The following is a 17,223-nucleotide window of genomic DNA, read 5'->3' as shown; positions in this document are numbered from 1 at the left end:
GCCAAACCTTCAGACCTTAAAGCTTGACGATGTCAAGATAGCAGACGATTTCTTTCTTGCCCTCTGTACATCAGCAGCAGGATCGAAGGTATATGTATCTTCTTTGCTTCATTTGGTTTCCAATTCGTGGTAAACCTTCCTGCAATAAAAAAAAAACAACAACACAAAAACAAACAAACAAACAGATGATTGAGATACTAGACGATGTTTTTGCCGTGTTGGACTTAAAAGAATAGTCTGTTTCTTTCCATGTTACATAGTGTTAGCAAAGTATTTCATGTTTATAGTTTTCACCTTTATACGTTTATGACAGATTGATATGGGACACGATCACGTGATGCGAATGAAGTGATAAAGGAATGGAAAGAAAACCTGTTGTTCCGTCTTCCATCATCAAGATGAATATTCATAACCCCTTTTTGTTAATTGTTGTATGTATTAGATTGGTTTTTATACTTGTTATTCATTTGTTTGTTTGTATCTTGTATATGATTTGTACATCGCATAATTAAAGAAGCATGTGTTTTTGATGCACTTATGAATGTAGCATTTATTATTGGTGACACTAAGGTTGATTCCTTATATAGCGCGTAATGCTGACGTTTCTAAGGGCTTTAATCCCTAAAGAAATGAGGTATAAAGTACCAGCATTATGTGCATACGGTATATGAATGTAGCATTTATTATTGATGACACTAAAGTTGATTCCTTAGCGCGTAATATTGATGTTTCTAAGTGCATTAATCCGGAAAAAAAATGAGGACAGATACAGCATTATTTGCATATGATATAACAGCAACGACAACAACAACAATAGCAAAATTAGGATTGAGTAAACAGATAAGTTTTCAACAATGGTATGAACTTGGTCAACACTTCCATTACGAATATAGATAGGGAGTTTATTGCAAAGAGATGGGGAAATACTGGAGTAACCGAAAGAGCCCTATTACTGTATGTAGCCGCTGCGGGTATAGGTGCGGGGATCACGTGATAACTGGAGAGTGAAGGAAGAACGGAGAGAACGGGTTGAAGTGGATGAGCGGATGGAAATCAAATCTTTAAGAAAATATGAGCAAGATTAGTATTATATATATATATATATATATATATATATATATATATATATTAATGATCATATCAATAATGTATTCCTTATATTATGTTGCTGCAAAGCTTCAATCAATAGAACACCGTTGTGGACCTGACATCTCCCCTGCTGCATCAGAGGCTTACGCCAAGAGTATCTGCACCATGCCAAACCTTCAGACCTTAAAGCTTGACGATGTCAAGATAGCAGACGATTTCTTTCTTGCCCTCTGTACATCAGCAGCAGGAGCGAAGGTATATGTATCTTCTTTGCTTCATTTGGTTTCCAATTCGTGGTAAACCTTCCTGCAATAAAAAAAAAAAACAACACAAAAACAAACAAACAAACAGATGATTGAGATACTAGACGATGTTTTTGCCGTGTTGGACTAAAAAGAATAGTCTGTTTCTTTCCATGTTACATAGTGTTAGCAAAGTATTTGATGTTTATAGTTTTCACCTTTATACGTTTATGACAGATTGATATGGGACACGATCACGTGATGCGAATGAAGTGATAAAGGAATGGAAAGAAAACCTGTTTTTCCGTCTTCCATCATCAAGATGAATATTCATAACCCCTTTTTGTTAATTATTGTATGTATTAGATTGGTCGATATACTTGTTATTCATTTGTTTGTTTGTATCTTGTATATGATTTGTACATCGCATAATTAAAGAAGCATGTGTTTTTGATGCTCTTATGAATGTAGCATTTATTATTGGTGACGCTAAGGTTGATTCCTTATATAGCGCGTAATGCTTACGTTTCTAAGGGCTTTAATCCCTAAAGAAATGAGGTATAAAGTACCAGCGTTATGTGCATACGGTATATGAAAGTAGCATTTATTATTGATGACACTAAAGTTGATTCCTTAGCGCGTAATACTGATGTTTCTAAGTGCATTAATCCGGAAAAAAAAACCTTCAGGGGTTAACGCTTGACGATGTCAAGAAAGCAGACGATTTCTTTCTTGCCCTCTGTACATCAGCAGCAGGAGCGAAAGTATATGTATCTTCTTTGCTTCATTTGGTTTTCAATGCATGTTGAAACCTTCCTGCAATAGAAAAAACAACAACACAAAAACAAACAAACAAACAGATGATTGAGATACTAGACGATGTTTTTGCCGTGTTGGACTAAAAAGAATAGTCTGTTTCTTTCCATGTTACATAGTGTTAGCAAAGTATTTCATGTTTATAGTTTTCACCTTTATACGTTTATGACAGATTGATATGGGACACGATCACGTAATGCGAATGAAGTGATAAAGGAATGAAAGAAAACCTGTTTTTCCGTCTTCCATCATCAAGATGAATATTCATAACCCCTTTTTGTTAATTATTGTATGTATTAGATTGATTGTTATACTTGTTATTCATTTGTTTGTTTGTATCTTGCATATGAATTGTACAGCGCATAATTAAAGAAGCATGTGTTTTTGATGCGCTTTATGAATGTAGCATTTATTATCGATGACACTAAAGTTGATTCCTTATAAAGCGCGTAATGCTGACGTTTCTATAGAAGGGCTTTAATCCCGAAAGAAATGAGGTATAAAGTACCAGCATTATGTGCATACGGTATATGAATGTAGCATTTATTATTGATGACACTAAAGTTGATTCCCTAGCGCATAATATTGATGTTTCTAAGTGCATTAATCCGGAAAAAAAATGAGGACAGATACAGCATTATTTGCATATGATATAACAGCAACGACAACAACAACAATAGCAAAATTAGGATTGAGTAAACAGATAAGTTTTCAACAATGGTATGAACTTGGTCAACACTTCCATTACGAATATAGATAGGGAGTTTATTGCAAAGAGATGGGGAAATACTGGAGTAACCGAAAGAGCCCTATTACTGTATGTAGCCGCTGCGGGTATAGGTGCGGGGATCACGTGATAACTGGAGAGTGAAGGAAGAACGGAGAGAACGGGTTGAAGTGGATGAGCGGATGGAAATCAAATCTTTAAGAAAATATGAGCAAGATTAGTATTATATATATATATATATATATATATATATATATATATATATATATATATATTAATGATCATATCAATAATGTATTCCTTATATTATGTTGCTGCAAAGCTTCAATCAATAGAACACCGTTGTGGACCTGACATCTCCCCTGCTGCATCAGAGGCTTACGCCAAGAGTATCTGCACCATGCCAAACCTTCAGACCTTAAAGCTTGACGATGTCAAGATAGCAGACGATTTCTTTCTTGCCCTCTGTACATCAGCAGCAGGATCGAAGGTATATGTATCTTCTTTGCTTCATTTGGTTTCCAATTCGTGGTAAACCTTCCTGCAATAAAAAAACAACAACACAAAAACAAACAAACAAACAGATGATTGAGATACTAGACGATGTTTTTGCCGTGTTGGACTAAAAAGAATAGTCTGTTTCTTTCCATGTTACATAGTGTTAGCAAAGTATTTCATGTTTATAGTTTTCACCTTTATACGTTTATGACAGATTGATATGGGACACGATCACGTGATGCGAATGAAGTGATAAAGGAATGGAAAGAAAACCTGTTTTTCCGTCTTCCATCATCAAGATGAATATTCATAACCCCTTTTTGTTAATTATTGTATGTATTAGATTGGTCGTTATACTTGTTATTCATTTGTTTGTTTGTATCTTGTATATGATTTGTACATCGCATAATTAAAGAAGCATGTGTTTTTGATGCTCTTATGAATGTAGCATTTATCATTGGTGACGCTAAGGTTGATTCCTTATATAGCGCGTAATGCTTACGTTTCTAAGGGCTTTAATCCCTAAAGAAATGAGGTATAAAGTACCAGCGTTATGTGCATACGGTATATGAATGTAGCATTTATTATTGATGACACTAAAGTTGATTCCTTAGCGCGTAATACTGATGTTTCTAAGTGCATTAATCCGGAAAAAAAAACCTTCAGGGGTTAACGCTTGACGATGTCAAGAAAGCAGACGATTTCTTTCTTGCCCTCTGTACATCAGCAGCAGGAGCGAAGGTATATGTATCTTCTTTGCTTCATTTGGTTTTCAATGCATGTTGAAACCTTCCTGCAATAGAAAAAACAACAACACAAAAACAAACAAACAAACAGATGATTGAGATACTAGACGATGTTTTTGCCGTGTTGGACTAAAAAGAATAGTCTGTTTCTTTCCATGTTACATAGTGTTAGCAAAGTATTTCATGTTTATAGTTTTCACCTTTATACGTTTATGACAGATTGATATGGGACACGATCACGTAATGCGAATGAAGTGATGAAGGAATGAAAGAAAACCTGTTTTTCCGTCTTCCATCATCAAGATGAATATTCATAACCCCTTTTTGTTAATTATTGTATGTATTAGATTGGTTGTTATACTTGTTATTCATTTGTTTGTTTGTATCTTGTATATGAATTGTACATCGCATAATTAAAGAAGCATGTGTTTTTGATGCGCTTATGAATGTAGCATTTATTATTGATGACACTAAATTGATTCCTTATATAGCGCGTAATGCTGACGTTTCTAAGGGCTTTAATCCCTAAAGAAATGAGGTATAAAGTACCAGCATTATGTGCATACGGTATATGAATGTAGCATTTATTATTGATGACACTAAAGTTGATTCCTTAGCGCGTAATATTGATGTTTCTAAGTGCATTAATCCGAAAAAAAAAATGAGGACAGATACAGCATTATTTGCATATGATATAACAGCAACGACAACAACAACAATAGCAAAATTAGGATTGAGTAAACAGATAAGTTTTCAACAATGGTATGAACTTGGTCAACACTTCCATTACGAATATATATAGGGAGTTTATTGCAAAGAGATGGGGAAATACTGGAGTAACCGAAAGAGCCCTATTACTGTATGTAGCCGCTGCGGGTATAGGTGCGGGGATCACGTGATAACTGGAGAGTGAAGGAAGAACGGAGAGAACGGGTTGAAGTGGATGAGCGGATGGAAATCAAATCTTTAAGAAAATATGAGCAAGATTAGTATTATATATATATATATATATATATATATATATATTAATGATCATATCAATAATGTATTCCTTATATTATGTTGCTGCAAAGCTTCAATCAATAGAACACCGTTGTGGACCTGACATCTCCCCTGCTGCATCAGAGGCTTACGCCAAGAGTATCTGCACCATGCCAAACCTTCAGACCTTAAAGCTTGACGATGTCAAGATAGCAGACGATTTCTTTTTTGGCCTCTATACATCAGCAGCAGGATCGAAGGTATATGTATCTTCTTTGCTTCATTTGGTTTCCAATTCGTGGTAAACCTTCCTGCAATAAAAAAAAAAACAACAACACAAAAACAAACAAACAAACAGATGATTGAGATACTAGACGATGTTTTTGCCGTGTTGGACTAAAAAGAATAGTCTGTTTCTTTCCATGTTACATAGTGTTAGCAAAGTATTTCATGTTTATAGTTTTCACCTTTATACGTTTATGACAGATTGATATGGGACACGATCACGTAATGCGAATGAAGTGATAAAGGAATGAAAGAAAACCTGTTTTTCCGTCTTCCATCATCAAGATGAATATTCATAACCCCTTTTTGTTAATTATTGTATGTATTAGATTGGTTGTTATACTTGTTATTCATTTGTTTGTTTGTATCTTGTATATGAATTGTACATTGCACAATTAAAGAAGCATGTGTTTTTGATGCGCTTATGAATGTAGCATTTATTATTGATGACACTAAAGTTGATTCCTTATATAGCGCGTAATGCTGACGTTTCTAAGGGCTTTAATCCCTAAAGAAATGAGGTATAAAGTACCAGCATTATGTGCATACGGTATATGAATGTAGCATTTATTATTGATGACACTAAAGTTGATTCCTTAGCGCGTAATATTGATGTTTCTAAGTGCATTAATCCGGAAAAAAAATGAGGACAGATACAGCATTATTTGCATATGATATAACAGCAACGACAACAACAACAATAGCAAAATTAGGATTGAGTAAACAGATAAGTTTTCAACAATGGTATGAACTTGGTCAACACTTCCATTACGAATATAGATAGGGAGTTTATTGCAAAGAGATGGGGAAATACTGGAGTAACCGAAAGAGCCCTATTACTGTATGTAGCCGCTGCGGGTATAGGTGCGGGGATCACGTGATAACTGGAGAGTGAAGGAAGAACGGAGAGAACGGGTTGAAGTGGATGAGCGGATGGAAATCAAATCTTTAAGAAAATATGAGCAAGATTAGTATTATATATATATATATATATATATATATATATATATATATATATATATTAATGATCATATCAATAATGTATTCCTTATATTATGTTGCTGCAAAGCTTCAATCAATAGAACACCGTTGTGGACCTGACATCTCCCCTGCTGCATCAGAGGCTTACGCCAAGAGTATCTGCACCATGCCAAACCTTCAGACCTTAAAGCTTGACGATGTCAAGATAGCAGACGATTTCTTTCTTGCCCTCTGTACATCAGCAGCAGGATCGAAGGTATATGTATCTTCTTTGCTTCATTTGGTTTCCAATTCGTGGTAAACCTTCCTGCAATAAAAAAAAACAACAACACAAAAACAAACAAACAAACAGATGATTGAGATACTAGACGATGTTTTTGCCGTGTTGGACTAAAAAGAATAGTCTGTTTCTTTCCATGTTACATAGTGTTAGCAAAGTATTTCATGTTTATAGTTTTCACCTTTATACGTTTATGACAGATTGATAAGGGACACGATCACGTGATGCGAATGAAGTGATAAAGGAATGGAAAGAAAACCTGTTTTTCCGTCTTCCATCATCAAGATGAATATTCATAACCCCTTTTTGTTAATTATTGTATGTATTAGATTGGTCGATATACTTGTTATTCATTTGTTTGTTTGTATCTTGTATATGATTTGTACATCGCATAATTAAAGAAGCATGTGTTTTTGATGCTCTTATGAATGTAGCATTTATTATTGGTGACGCTAAGGTTGATTCCTTATATAGCGCGTAATGCTTACGTTTCTAAAGCGGGGTTCCCACTATCGTGCGATCCATTGCGAACGCCACGATTGGACATTCGTAACTGATCGTGGAAAATTTGTTGAACTCATCTGAAATTTCACGTTTGGATACGAGGTTATGCGAGTCAATACGTGTTGGTACGCTTGGATGCGATATGGTCACGATTGGTCTATTTCAAGCGATACGATCTGTCACGATCTGGTCTGCCGTTCAAATACGATCCGATAGGATTGTCCCGATTGAGTCCATGATTGGTTCCGATCTACCACGATCATTACGATCGGGATCCCCGATTTGGTGCGTGCAGTTACTTTCTGACTCGTTCGAATACGAATACCGCGAACCAATGCGGGCTGTCGAGATAAGATAAGATATCTTTCACGATCGGGATCAAAAGCGACCCCCATTTAAGGTGCGATTGGACCCGAATGGGAAATTATAGTCCGACCGACAATGGATTTCATCATTTCCTTAACTTCTGCAGAATGATTAGGCCTACTATCCACAATCATTGATGATGGCAAGGGTTGACAGGTTGAGAATGATGACAACGTGACCTTTGCAGTATTGCAAATGACAATTATGTTATCATCAGAGAGAAAGCATCACCTAGGCCAGCCACAACCTGAGATAGTCCCTACTCTATTAACCTAAAGAAATAAATTATTGAATCGACCTGCTCACCCTTCCCCTCCCCCTCCCCCACCAAAAAAAAAACAAAAACAAAAACAAAAAAACCCGAATACACAAGATCAGATCATTGCCCCCTCTTCCCTAGAAAAAAAAAAGATCAAGACAAAATGTTTTCACCTTCTTTTGATACATGAAGAAAATATGATATAACATACTCTAAATATAAGAAAGTTGGCCGAAATGATAGTATTACTTGTGTGTTTGATTTCATATTCGCATAGTATGTATCATATACATTTCTATTTCAAAATGTCGTTATCTCATGGGGTATTGAAAGTTTGGTTGGTTTGGCTTGATTTACTGTTTTATTTAACAGTGTTTAACAAAACCGATATACACACACAACAGTAAGATATTTACTCCCCTGAAATAATGTCACTTCAACAACAACAAAATCAAGCAAAATCATTTTGCAGGGGTGTTGCTAGACTTATTGACTAACTTCTATGTGAGAAATAATGACAGTGATTTTTATAGTCATGTACGAGTGGCCTAACATCCACGACAATTGTCACTTTTCAAAAGTCACAAAAGTTACTTTGTGGGGTATGTGAAACATTCTACTTCGGGTGGATGTTTCAGTGATGTCGTTGTTTTATATTTCATTATGCCACCCCTCCCTTATTGAACCTCGCGGAATACAAAATATATACGATTTGCAGGTAAAATAAGGGCAAAATAAATGTGCAAAAAAAAAAAATAAGCAGAAGGAAAGTGAAAAAGTCGATCCCGATCAACACGATTAAGAAGCATGATAAGATAAGATTTGCTGCGTTTTGATACGATCCAAGACAATTTGATGCGATGATCACGATCAAAAATGAATCGTGTTAATCGTAGAAAATTTTTGAACCGTCCAAAAATTGTCTGCGATTAACGCGATCGCTGCGATTGACCTCAAGATCTGATACAATCTGATACGATCTAATAAGATCACCACGATTGCTTCACGATTAAGACCACGATTTCAATCGTGGCGCCAATCGTGATAGTGGGAACCCCGCTTTAGGGCTTTAATCCCTAAAGAAATGAGGTATAAAGTACCAGCATTATGTGCATACGGTATATGAATGTAGCATTTATTATTGATGACACTAAAGTTGATTCCTTAGCGCGTAATACTGATGTTTCTAAGTGCATTAATCCGGAAAAAAAAAAAACCTTCAAGGGTTAACGCTTGACGATGTCAAGAAAGCAGACGATTTCTTTCTTGCCCTCTGTACATCAGCAGCAGGAGCGAAGGTATATGTATCTTCTTTGCTTCATTTGGTTTTCAATGCATGTTGAAACCTTCCTGCAATAGAAAAAACAACAACACAAAAACAAACAAACAAACAGATGATTGAGATACTAGACGATGTTTTTGCCGTGTTGGACTAAAAAGAATAGTCTGTTTCTTTCCATGTTACATAGTGTTAGCAAAGTATTTCATGTTTATAGTTTTCACCTTTATACGTTTATGACAGATTGATATGGGACACGATCACGTGATGCGAATGAAGTGATAAAGGAATGGAAAGAAAACCTGTTGTTCCGTCTTCCATCATCAAGATGAATATTCATAACCCCTTTTTGTTAATTATTGTATGTATTAGATTGGTTGTTATACTTGTTATTCATTTGTTTGTTTGTATCTTGTATATGATTTGTACATCGCATAATTAAAGAAGCATGTGTTTTTGATGCACTTATGAATGTAGCATTTATTATTGGTGACACTAAGGTTGATTCCTTATATAGCGCGTAATGCTGACGTTTCTAAGGGCTTTAATCCCTAAAGAAATGAGGTATAAAGTACCAGCATTATGTGCATACGGTATATGAATGTAGCATTTATTATTGATGACACTAAAGTTGATTCCTTAGCGCGTAATATTGATGTTTCTAAGTGCATTAATCCGGAAAAAAATGAGGACAGATACAGCATTATTTGCATATGATATAACAGCAACGACAACAACAACAATAGCAAAATTAGGATTGAGTAAACAGATAAGTTTTGAACAATGGTATGAACTTGGTCAACACTTCCATTACGAATATAGATAGGGAGTTTATTGCAAAGAGATGGGGAAATACTGGAGTAACCGAAAGAGCCCTATTACTGTATGTAGCCGCTGCGGGTATAGGTGCGGGGATCACGTGATAACTGGAGAGTGAAGGAAGAACGGAGAGAACGGGTTGAAGTGGATGAGCGGATGGAAATCAAATCTTTAAGAAAATATGAGCAAGATTAGTATTATATATATATATTAATGATCATATCAATAATGTATTCCTTATATTATGTTGCTGCAAAGCTTCAATCAATAGAACACCGTTGTGGACCTGACATCTCCCCTGCTGCATCAGAGGCTTACGCCAAGAGTATCTGCACCATGCCAAACCTTCAGACCTTAAAGCTTGACGATGTCAAGATAGCAGACGATTTCTTTTTTGGCCTCTATACATCAGCAGCAGGATCGAAGGTATATGTATCTTCTTTGCTTCATTTGGTTTTCAATGCATGTTGAAACCTTCCTGCAATAGAAAAAACAACAACACAAAAACAAACAAACAAACAGATGATTGAGATACTAGACGATGTTTTTGCCGTGTTGGACTAAAAAGAATAGTCTGTTTCTTTCCATGTTACATAGTGTTAGCAAAGTATTTCATGTTTATAGTTTTCACCTTTATACGTTTATGACAGATTGATATGGGACACGATCACGTGATGCGAATGAAGTGATAAAGGAATGAAAGAAAACCTGTTTTTCCGTCTTCCATCATCAAGATGAATATTCATAACCCCTTTTTGTTAATTATTGTATGTATTAGATTGGTTGTTATACTTGTTATTCATTTGTTTGTTTGTATCTTGTATATGAATTGTACATCGCATAATTAAAGAAGCATGTGTTTTTGATGCGCTTATGAATGTAGCATTTATTATTGATGACACTAAAGTTGATTCCTTATATAGCGCGTAATGCTGACGTTTCTAAGGGCTTTAATCCCTAAAGAAATGAGGTATAAAGTACCAGCATTATGTGCATACGGTATATGAATGTAGCATTTATTATTGATGGCACTAAAGTTGATTCCTTAGCGCGTAATATTGATGTTTCTAAGTGCATTAATCCGGAAAAAAAAATGAGGACAGATACAGCATTATTTGCATATGATATAACAGCAACGACAACAACAACAATAGCAAAATTAGGATTGAGTAAACAGATAAGTTTTCAACAATGGTATGAACTTGGTCAACACTTCCATTACGAATATAGATAGGGAGTTTATTGCAAAGAGATGGGGAAATACTGGAGTAACCGAAAGAGCCCTATTACTGTATGTAGCCGCTGCGGGTATAGGTGCGGGGATCACGTGATAACTGGAGAGTGAAGGAAGAACGGAGAGAACGGGTTGAAGTGGATGAGCGGATGGAAATCAAATCTTTAAGAAAATATGAGCAAGATTAGTATTATATATATATATATATATATATATATATATATATATTAATGATCATATCAATAATGTATTCCTTATATTATGTTGCTGCAAAGCTTCAATCAATAGAACACCGTTGTGGACCTGACATCTCCCCTGCTGCATCAGAGGCTTACGCCAAGAGTATCTGCACCATGCCAAACCTTCAGACCTTAAAGCTTGACGATGTCAAGATAGCAGACGATTTCTTTTTTGGCCTCTATACATCAGCAGCAGGATCGAAGGTATATGTATCTTCTTTGCTTCATTTGGTTTCCAATTCGTGGTAAACCTTCCTGCAATAAAAAAAAAAAAACAACAACACAAAAACAAACAAACAAACAGATGATTGAGATACTAGACGATGTTTTTGCCGTGTTGGACTAAAAAGAATAGTCTGTTTCTTTCCATGTTACATAGTGTTAGCAAAGTATTTCATGTTTATAGTTTTCACCTTTATACGTTTATGACAGATTGATATGGGACACGATCACGTGATGCGAATGAAGTGATAACGGAATTGAAAGAAAACCTGTTTTTCCGTCTTCCATCATCAAGATGAATATTCATAACCCCTTTTTGTTAATTATTGTATGTATTAGATTGGTTGTTATACTTGTTATTCATTAATTTGTTTGTTTGTATCTTGTATATGAATTGTACATCGCATAATTAAAGAAGCATGTGTTTTTGATGCGCTTATGAATATAGCATTTATTATTGATGACACTAAAGTTGATTCCTTATATAGCGCGTAATGCTGACGTTTCTAAGGGCTTTAATCCCTAAAGAAATGAGGTATAAAGTACCAGCATTATGTGCATACGGTATATGAATGTAGCATTTATTATTGATGACACTAAAGTTGATTCCTTAGCGCGTAATATTGATGTTTCTAAGTGCATTAATCCGGAAAAAAAAAATGAGGACAGATACAGCATTATTTGCATATGATATAACAGCAACGACAACAACAACAATAGCAAAATTAGGATTGAGTAAACAGATAAGTTTTCAACAATGGTATGAACTTGGTCAACACTTCCATTACGAATATAGATAGGGAGTTTATTGCAAAGAGATGGGGAAATACTGGAGTAACCGAAAGAGCCCTATTACTGTATGTAGCCGCTGCGGGTATAGGTGCGGGGATCACGTGATAACTGGAGAGTGAAGGAAGAACGGAGAGAACGGGTTGAAGTGGATGAGCGGATGGAAATCAAATCTTTAAGAAAATATGAGCAAGATTAGTATTATATATATATATATATATATATATATATATATATATATATATATATTAATGATCATATTAATAATGTATTCCTTATATTATGTTGCTGCAAAGCTTCAATCAATAGAACACCGTTGTGGACCTGGCATCTCCCCTGCTGCATCAGAGGCTTACGCCAAGAGTATCTGCACCATGCCAAACCTTCAGACCTTAAAGCTTGACGATGTCAAGATAGCAGACGATTTCTTTCTTGCCCTCTATACATCAGCAGCAGGATCGAAGGTATATGTATCTTCTTTGCTTCATTTGGTTTCCAATTCGTGGTAAACCTTCCTGCAATAAAAAAAAAAACATCAACACAAAAACAAACAAACAAACAGATGATTGAGATACTAGACGATGTTTTTGCCGTGTTGGACTAAAAAGAATAGTCTGTTTCTTTCCATGTTACATAGTGTTAGCAAAGTATTTCATGTTTATAGTTTTCACCTTTATACGTTTATGACAGATTGATATGGGACACGATCACGTGATGCGAATGAAGTGATAACGGAATTGAAAGAAAACCTGTTTTTCCGTCTTCCATCATCAAGATGAATATTCATAACCCCTTTTTGTTAATCATTGTATGTATTAGATTGGTTGTTATACTTGTTATTCATTAATTTGTTTGTTTGTATCTTGTATATGAATTGTACAGCGCATAATTAAAGAAGCATGTGTTTTTGATGCGCTTATGAATGTAGCATTTATTATTGGTGACACTAAAGTTGATTCCTTATAAAGCGCGTAATACTGACGTTTCTATAAGGGCTTTAATCCCGAAAGAAATGAGGTATAAAGAACCAGCATTATGTGCATACGATATAACAATAGCAACAACAAGAACAACAAAATTAGGATTGAATAAACAGATAAGTTTTCAACAATGATTTGAACTTGGTCAACACTTTAATTACGAATATAAATAGGGAGTTTTTTCTTGCAAAGAGTTGGGGAAATAAAAAGAAAAAAAAAATCCATATCGCCGTAGCCGCTGAGGGTATAAGTGCGGGGGCCACGTGATAACTGGAGGCTGGAGGAAGAACGGAGAGAACGGGTTGAAGTGGATGAGGAGAAAGAAATCAATCTTTAAGAAAAAATGGAGCAAGATTATTTCATGTCTTGTAAACAATAAGCAGGACTTTAAAGCTGATACGTTGATGTATGGGAAGCCAATGGGGGGTTGGAGAACTGCATGGAGTAATGTGGTCATATCTTGTTGTAAGGGTCATATCATTAATGTATTCCTTATATTTTGTTGCTGTAAAGCTTCAATCAATAACACACCTTTGCGGACCTGACATCTCCCCTGTTATATCAAAGTCCTACCCCAAGAGTATCTGCACCATTCCAAACCTTCAGACGTTACACCTATACAAAGTCAAAATAGCAGATTTTTTTTTTTTTTTTTTTTTTTGCCCTTGTCATCAGCAGCAGGAGCGAAGGTATCTTCTTTGCCTCATTTAGTTTCCAATGCATGGGAAACCTTCCTGTAATTAAAAAAACAAGCAAACAAACAAACACGTGATTCAGATACTAAACGATGTTTTCGCCATGTTGGACTAAAAAGAATAGTTTGTTTCTTTCCATGTTGCATAGTTTTAGCATAGTATCTTATGTTTATAGGTTTCACCTTTCTACATTTATGACAGGTTTATAGGACACGATCACGTAATGCAAATGAGATGATGAAGGGATGGAAAGAAAACCCGTTTTTTCCGTTTTCCATCATGAAGATAAATATTCATAACCCTTTTTGTTAATTATTGTATGTATTAGATTGATTGTTATACTTGTTATTCATTTGTTTGTTTATATTTTGTATCTCCATTGTACAGCGCACATAAAAGCATACGTTATGATAAGCTTTATGAATGTAGCATTTATTATTGATGACACTAAAGTTGATTCTTTAGCACGTAATACTGATGTTTCTAAGTGCATTAATCCGGAAAAAATGAGAACAGATACAGCATTATGTGCATATGATATAACAGCAACAACAACAACAACAACAACAATAAAACAAAATAGGATTGCGTAAACAGATAAGTTTTCAACAATGGTTTGAACTTGGTCAACACTTCCATTACGAATATAGATAGGGAGTTTATTGAAAAGAGATGGGGTATAGGTGCGGGGATCACGTGATAACTGGAGAGTGAAGGAGAACGGAGAGAACGGGTTGAAGTGGATGAGGAGAAGGAAATCAAATCTTTACGAAAATATGAGCAAGATTATTATATATATATATATATTTCAATGGTCATTTTGTAATGGTCATATTATCATTAATCTATTCCTTATATTATTTTGCTGCAAAGCTTCAATCATTAACACACTGCGCCATGCCAAACCGTCGCACAGTGGGCCAGAGAGATACCAAAGTGCGCCAAAAGTCATTTTGGGCACTTGGGATTTTTTTAATTTTTGACATGCGCTCTTGAGAGGAAATACTTTGAAGAATATTTCAGTGAAATATTTAAATTAGATATGTACATTAAAGGGATATATTTCCTACCTGAAGTAGCAAAATACAACATTTTAAGAGTTTCAAAGCAAATTGTAACCTCTTTAATGAATACGTAATTTCGACATATAGTTTTTGAGATATCAACCTGTAATTTCTCCAACATATTTCTCAGAGTTTATCTTACGTTATGAATGCCGTAAAAATGCAAAGAAACCTAATCTTCATGAACATTTTCCGGTAAATATCCTTGAAAAGAGGGTAATTATTTGTCTTTTTTTATATATCCAAATGAAAAGTTTAGATTGCCACGGATTTCCAACTAAATTCTATTACCACAACATTCCCTGATGTCTCAGCTTTAAGCTGATACCAGATTTGGCTGCCACCTTTTGCCACTTTTTGTGTTAGAGCCGATTTTCCGCGGCACATTACGTATATTTTGGACCTGGCAGCCACTTAGGAATTCTGTTATCATACAGTGTACGGCGCCGCACGAGGGCGGCATTATATTTTAATTCATTTTTTTTTTCTTGCACGTTAAAGGCCCGCAAACATGATTAACACTGAATAAGAGGTAAACAGAGTTATAAATATATGAATAGGGCTAGTTCCGGCACCTAAAAGACCCTTCTTTCAAAGATAAAAGAGTAGGCCCTACATAATTGCATATAACCAAGGTCATAGCCATATTATTGTCCATATTGTCATAGCCACTGCTGTAAACAAGCTATTCCCTCTGCGATACATACTGTATGGACACCTAAATACTTCGATCCTACTCTTGACATATGCAGATAGAACGTTATACACCTAAACACAGATATTCTATTCTCATCGGTTACTCTTTGAAAGCAAAGTCTGTTGCTATCCGGCTGCTCACCAAAGTGTATCGGATCGCAGTCTGATGAATCCGACTGTGTCGATCGACTATCAGGTCAATGTCAGACATTGCTCGCGTGATCCTCATCGGACGATCTTGCCTCATGGGATCATGCCCGACCTGTCTGACATTGACCTGATAGGCGACAAATACAAGTCGGATTCATCAGACTGTGATCCCACATACTTGGAATAGGTGGGTTGCCGGAAGCAAAAAAAAAAAAAAAAAAAAAAAAAAAGAGTGCTTCCGACGACTGACTGATGAGAAAAAAAAAAAATCCTTGTGGAATGGGGATGAATTTATAATTTCACATGATAGTGATTCCGATAGATTTTTCATTAAAAAATCTTTTATTATAGCTTTTTCAAGTAAACCTTCATACACGGCAGACTCATTCTTAGTTGTTAAGTCATAACCTTTCATTCTCCTGATTACTGACTTCACAATTTGTTATCTTTCCAGTAAAATTAGACAAAATGGTTTTTCGAGTGTTGCGCTTGTATAAATTGATATGGCATAGGCCTAAGGTTATAAAGCAGAGGGATTGATTTGATATCACACATTTATGTCCTGCTAGAATAGAGTGAAGAAATTCACCCAAAAGTACAGCGTACATCATAAACTTATTCTAATTTACACGGACAACAGTATTATTTTGCAGTACGTGTGTATAATATGGAACTTCCAGCGCAGCATGAATTCGATCGCAGAATGTTTATACACTTTCTGTGGCCAATTATGTAAGCATCTTGTATTCAATGGTAGTAGATAAGCAGTGTCAGTGAATGTGAAAAGATAAATGAACCCCTTTTCAAATTAACCTTTAAAGAAAATAAAACAGCCTAAGATTTGCACTGCTTTATTCGTCATTTACAGACCGATTTTTGGTAGCCAATGAAAAATCAGCATCACAGTGACGTCATATGAGTTTGAAATTATGTTCAATCAATTCTACGCCCCAAATTACCCCTAGACACCAAATTTGGGTAAAAAGAAACCATGGGATATAATTTTGGCGCACTTTCAGCTCATTCTGGCCCACTGTGCGTCGGTTAAAGCTTTCCGATGTCAAGATAGCAGACGATTTCTTTCTTGCCACCTGTACATCGGCAGCAGGATCGAAGGTATATCTTTCTTCTTTGCTTCATTTTGTTTCCAATACATGGTAACCTTCCTGCAATAAAAAAACAACAACACAAAAACAAACAAACAAACAAACAAACAGATGATTGAGATACTAAACGATGTTTTCACCGTGTCGGACTAAAAAGAATAGTTTGTTTCTTTCCA

The 17,223-nt window shown here is 35.4% G+C and overlaps 1 protein-coding gene across 1 annotated transcript in view; it reads left to right on the top strand.

Moving 5' to 3' along the window:
- LOC139712613 (uncharacterized) overlaps positions 1 to 16,137 on the top strand; it is a 36,714-nt gene extending 20,577 nt beyond the window's left edge. Inside the window, exon 4 of the mRNA XM_071624418.1 lies at positions 15,906 to 16,137. Coding sequence (XP_071480519.1) covers positions 15,906 to 16,128 — 223 coding nt within the window. The 3' untranslated portion in view covers positions 16,129 to 16,137. The remainder of the gene's footprint in view (positions 1 to 15,905) is intronic.
- The last annotated feature ends 1,086 nt before the right edge of the window (positions 16,138 to 17,223 follow it).

This window comes from Diadema antillarum, unplaced genomic scaffold, assembly GCF_040938485.1.
Source record: "Diadema antillarum isolate AM-2024a unplaced genomic scaffold, OU_Dant_1.0 seq00001829_RagTag, whole genome shotgun sequence".
Taxonomy (NCBI): domain Eukaryota; kingdom Metazoa; phylum Echinodermata; class Echinoidea; order Diadematoida; family Diadematidae; genus Diadema; species Diadema antillarum.
This window is presented reverse-complemented; position numbering and strand designations above follow the sequence as displayed.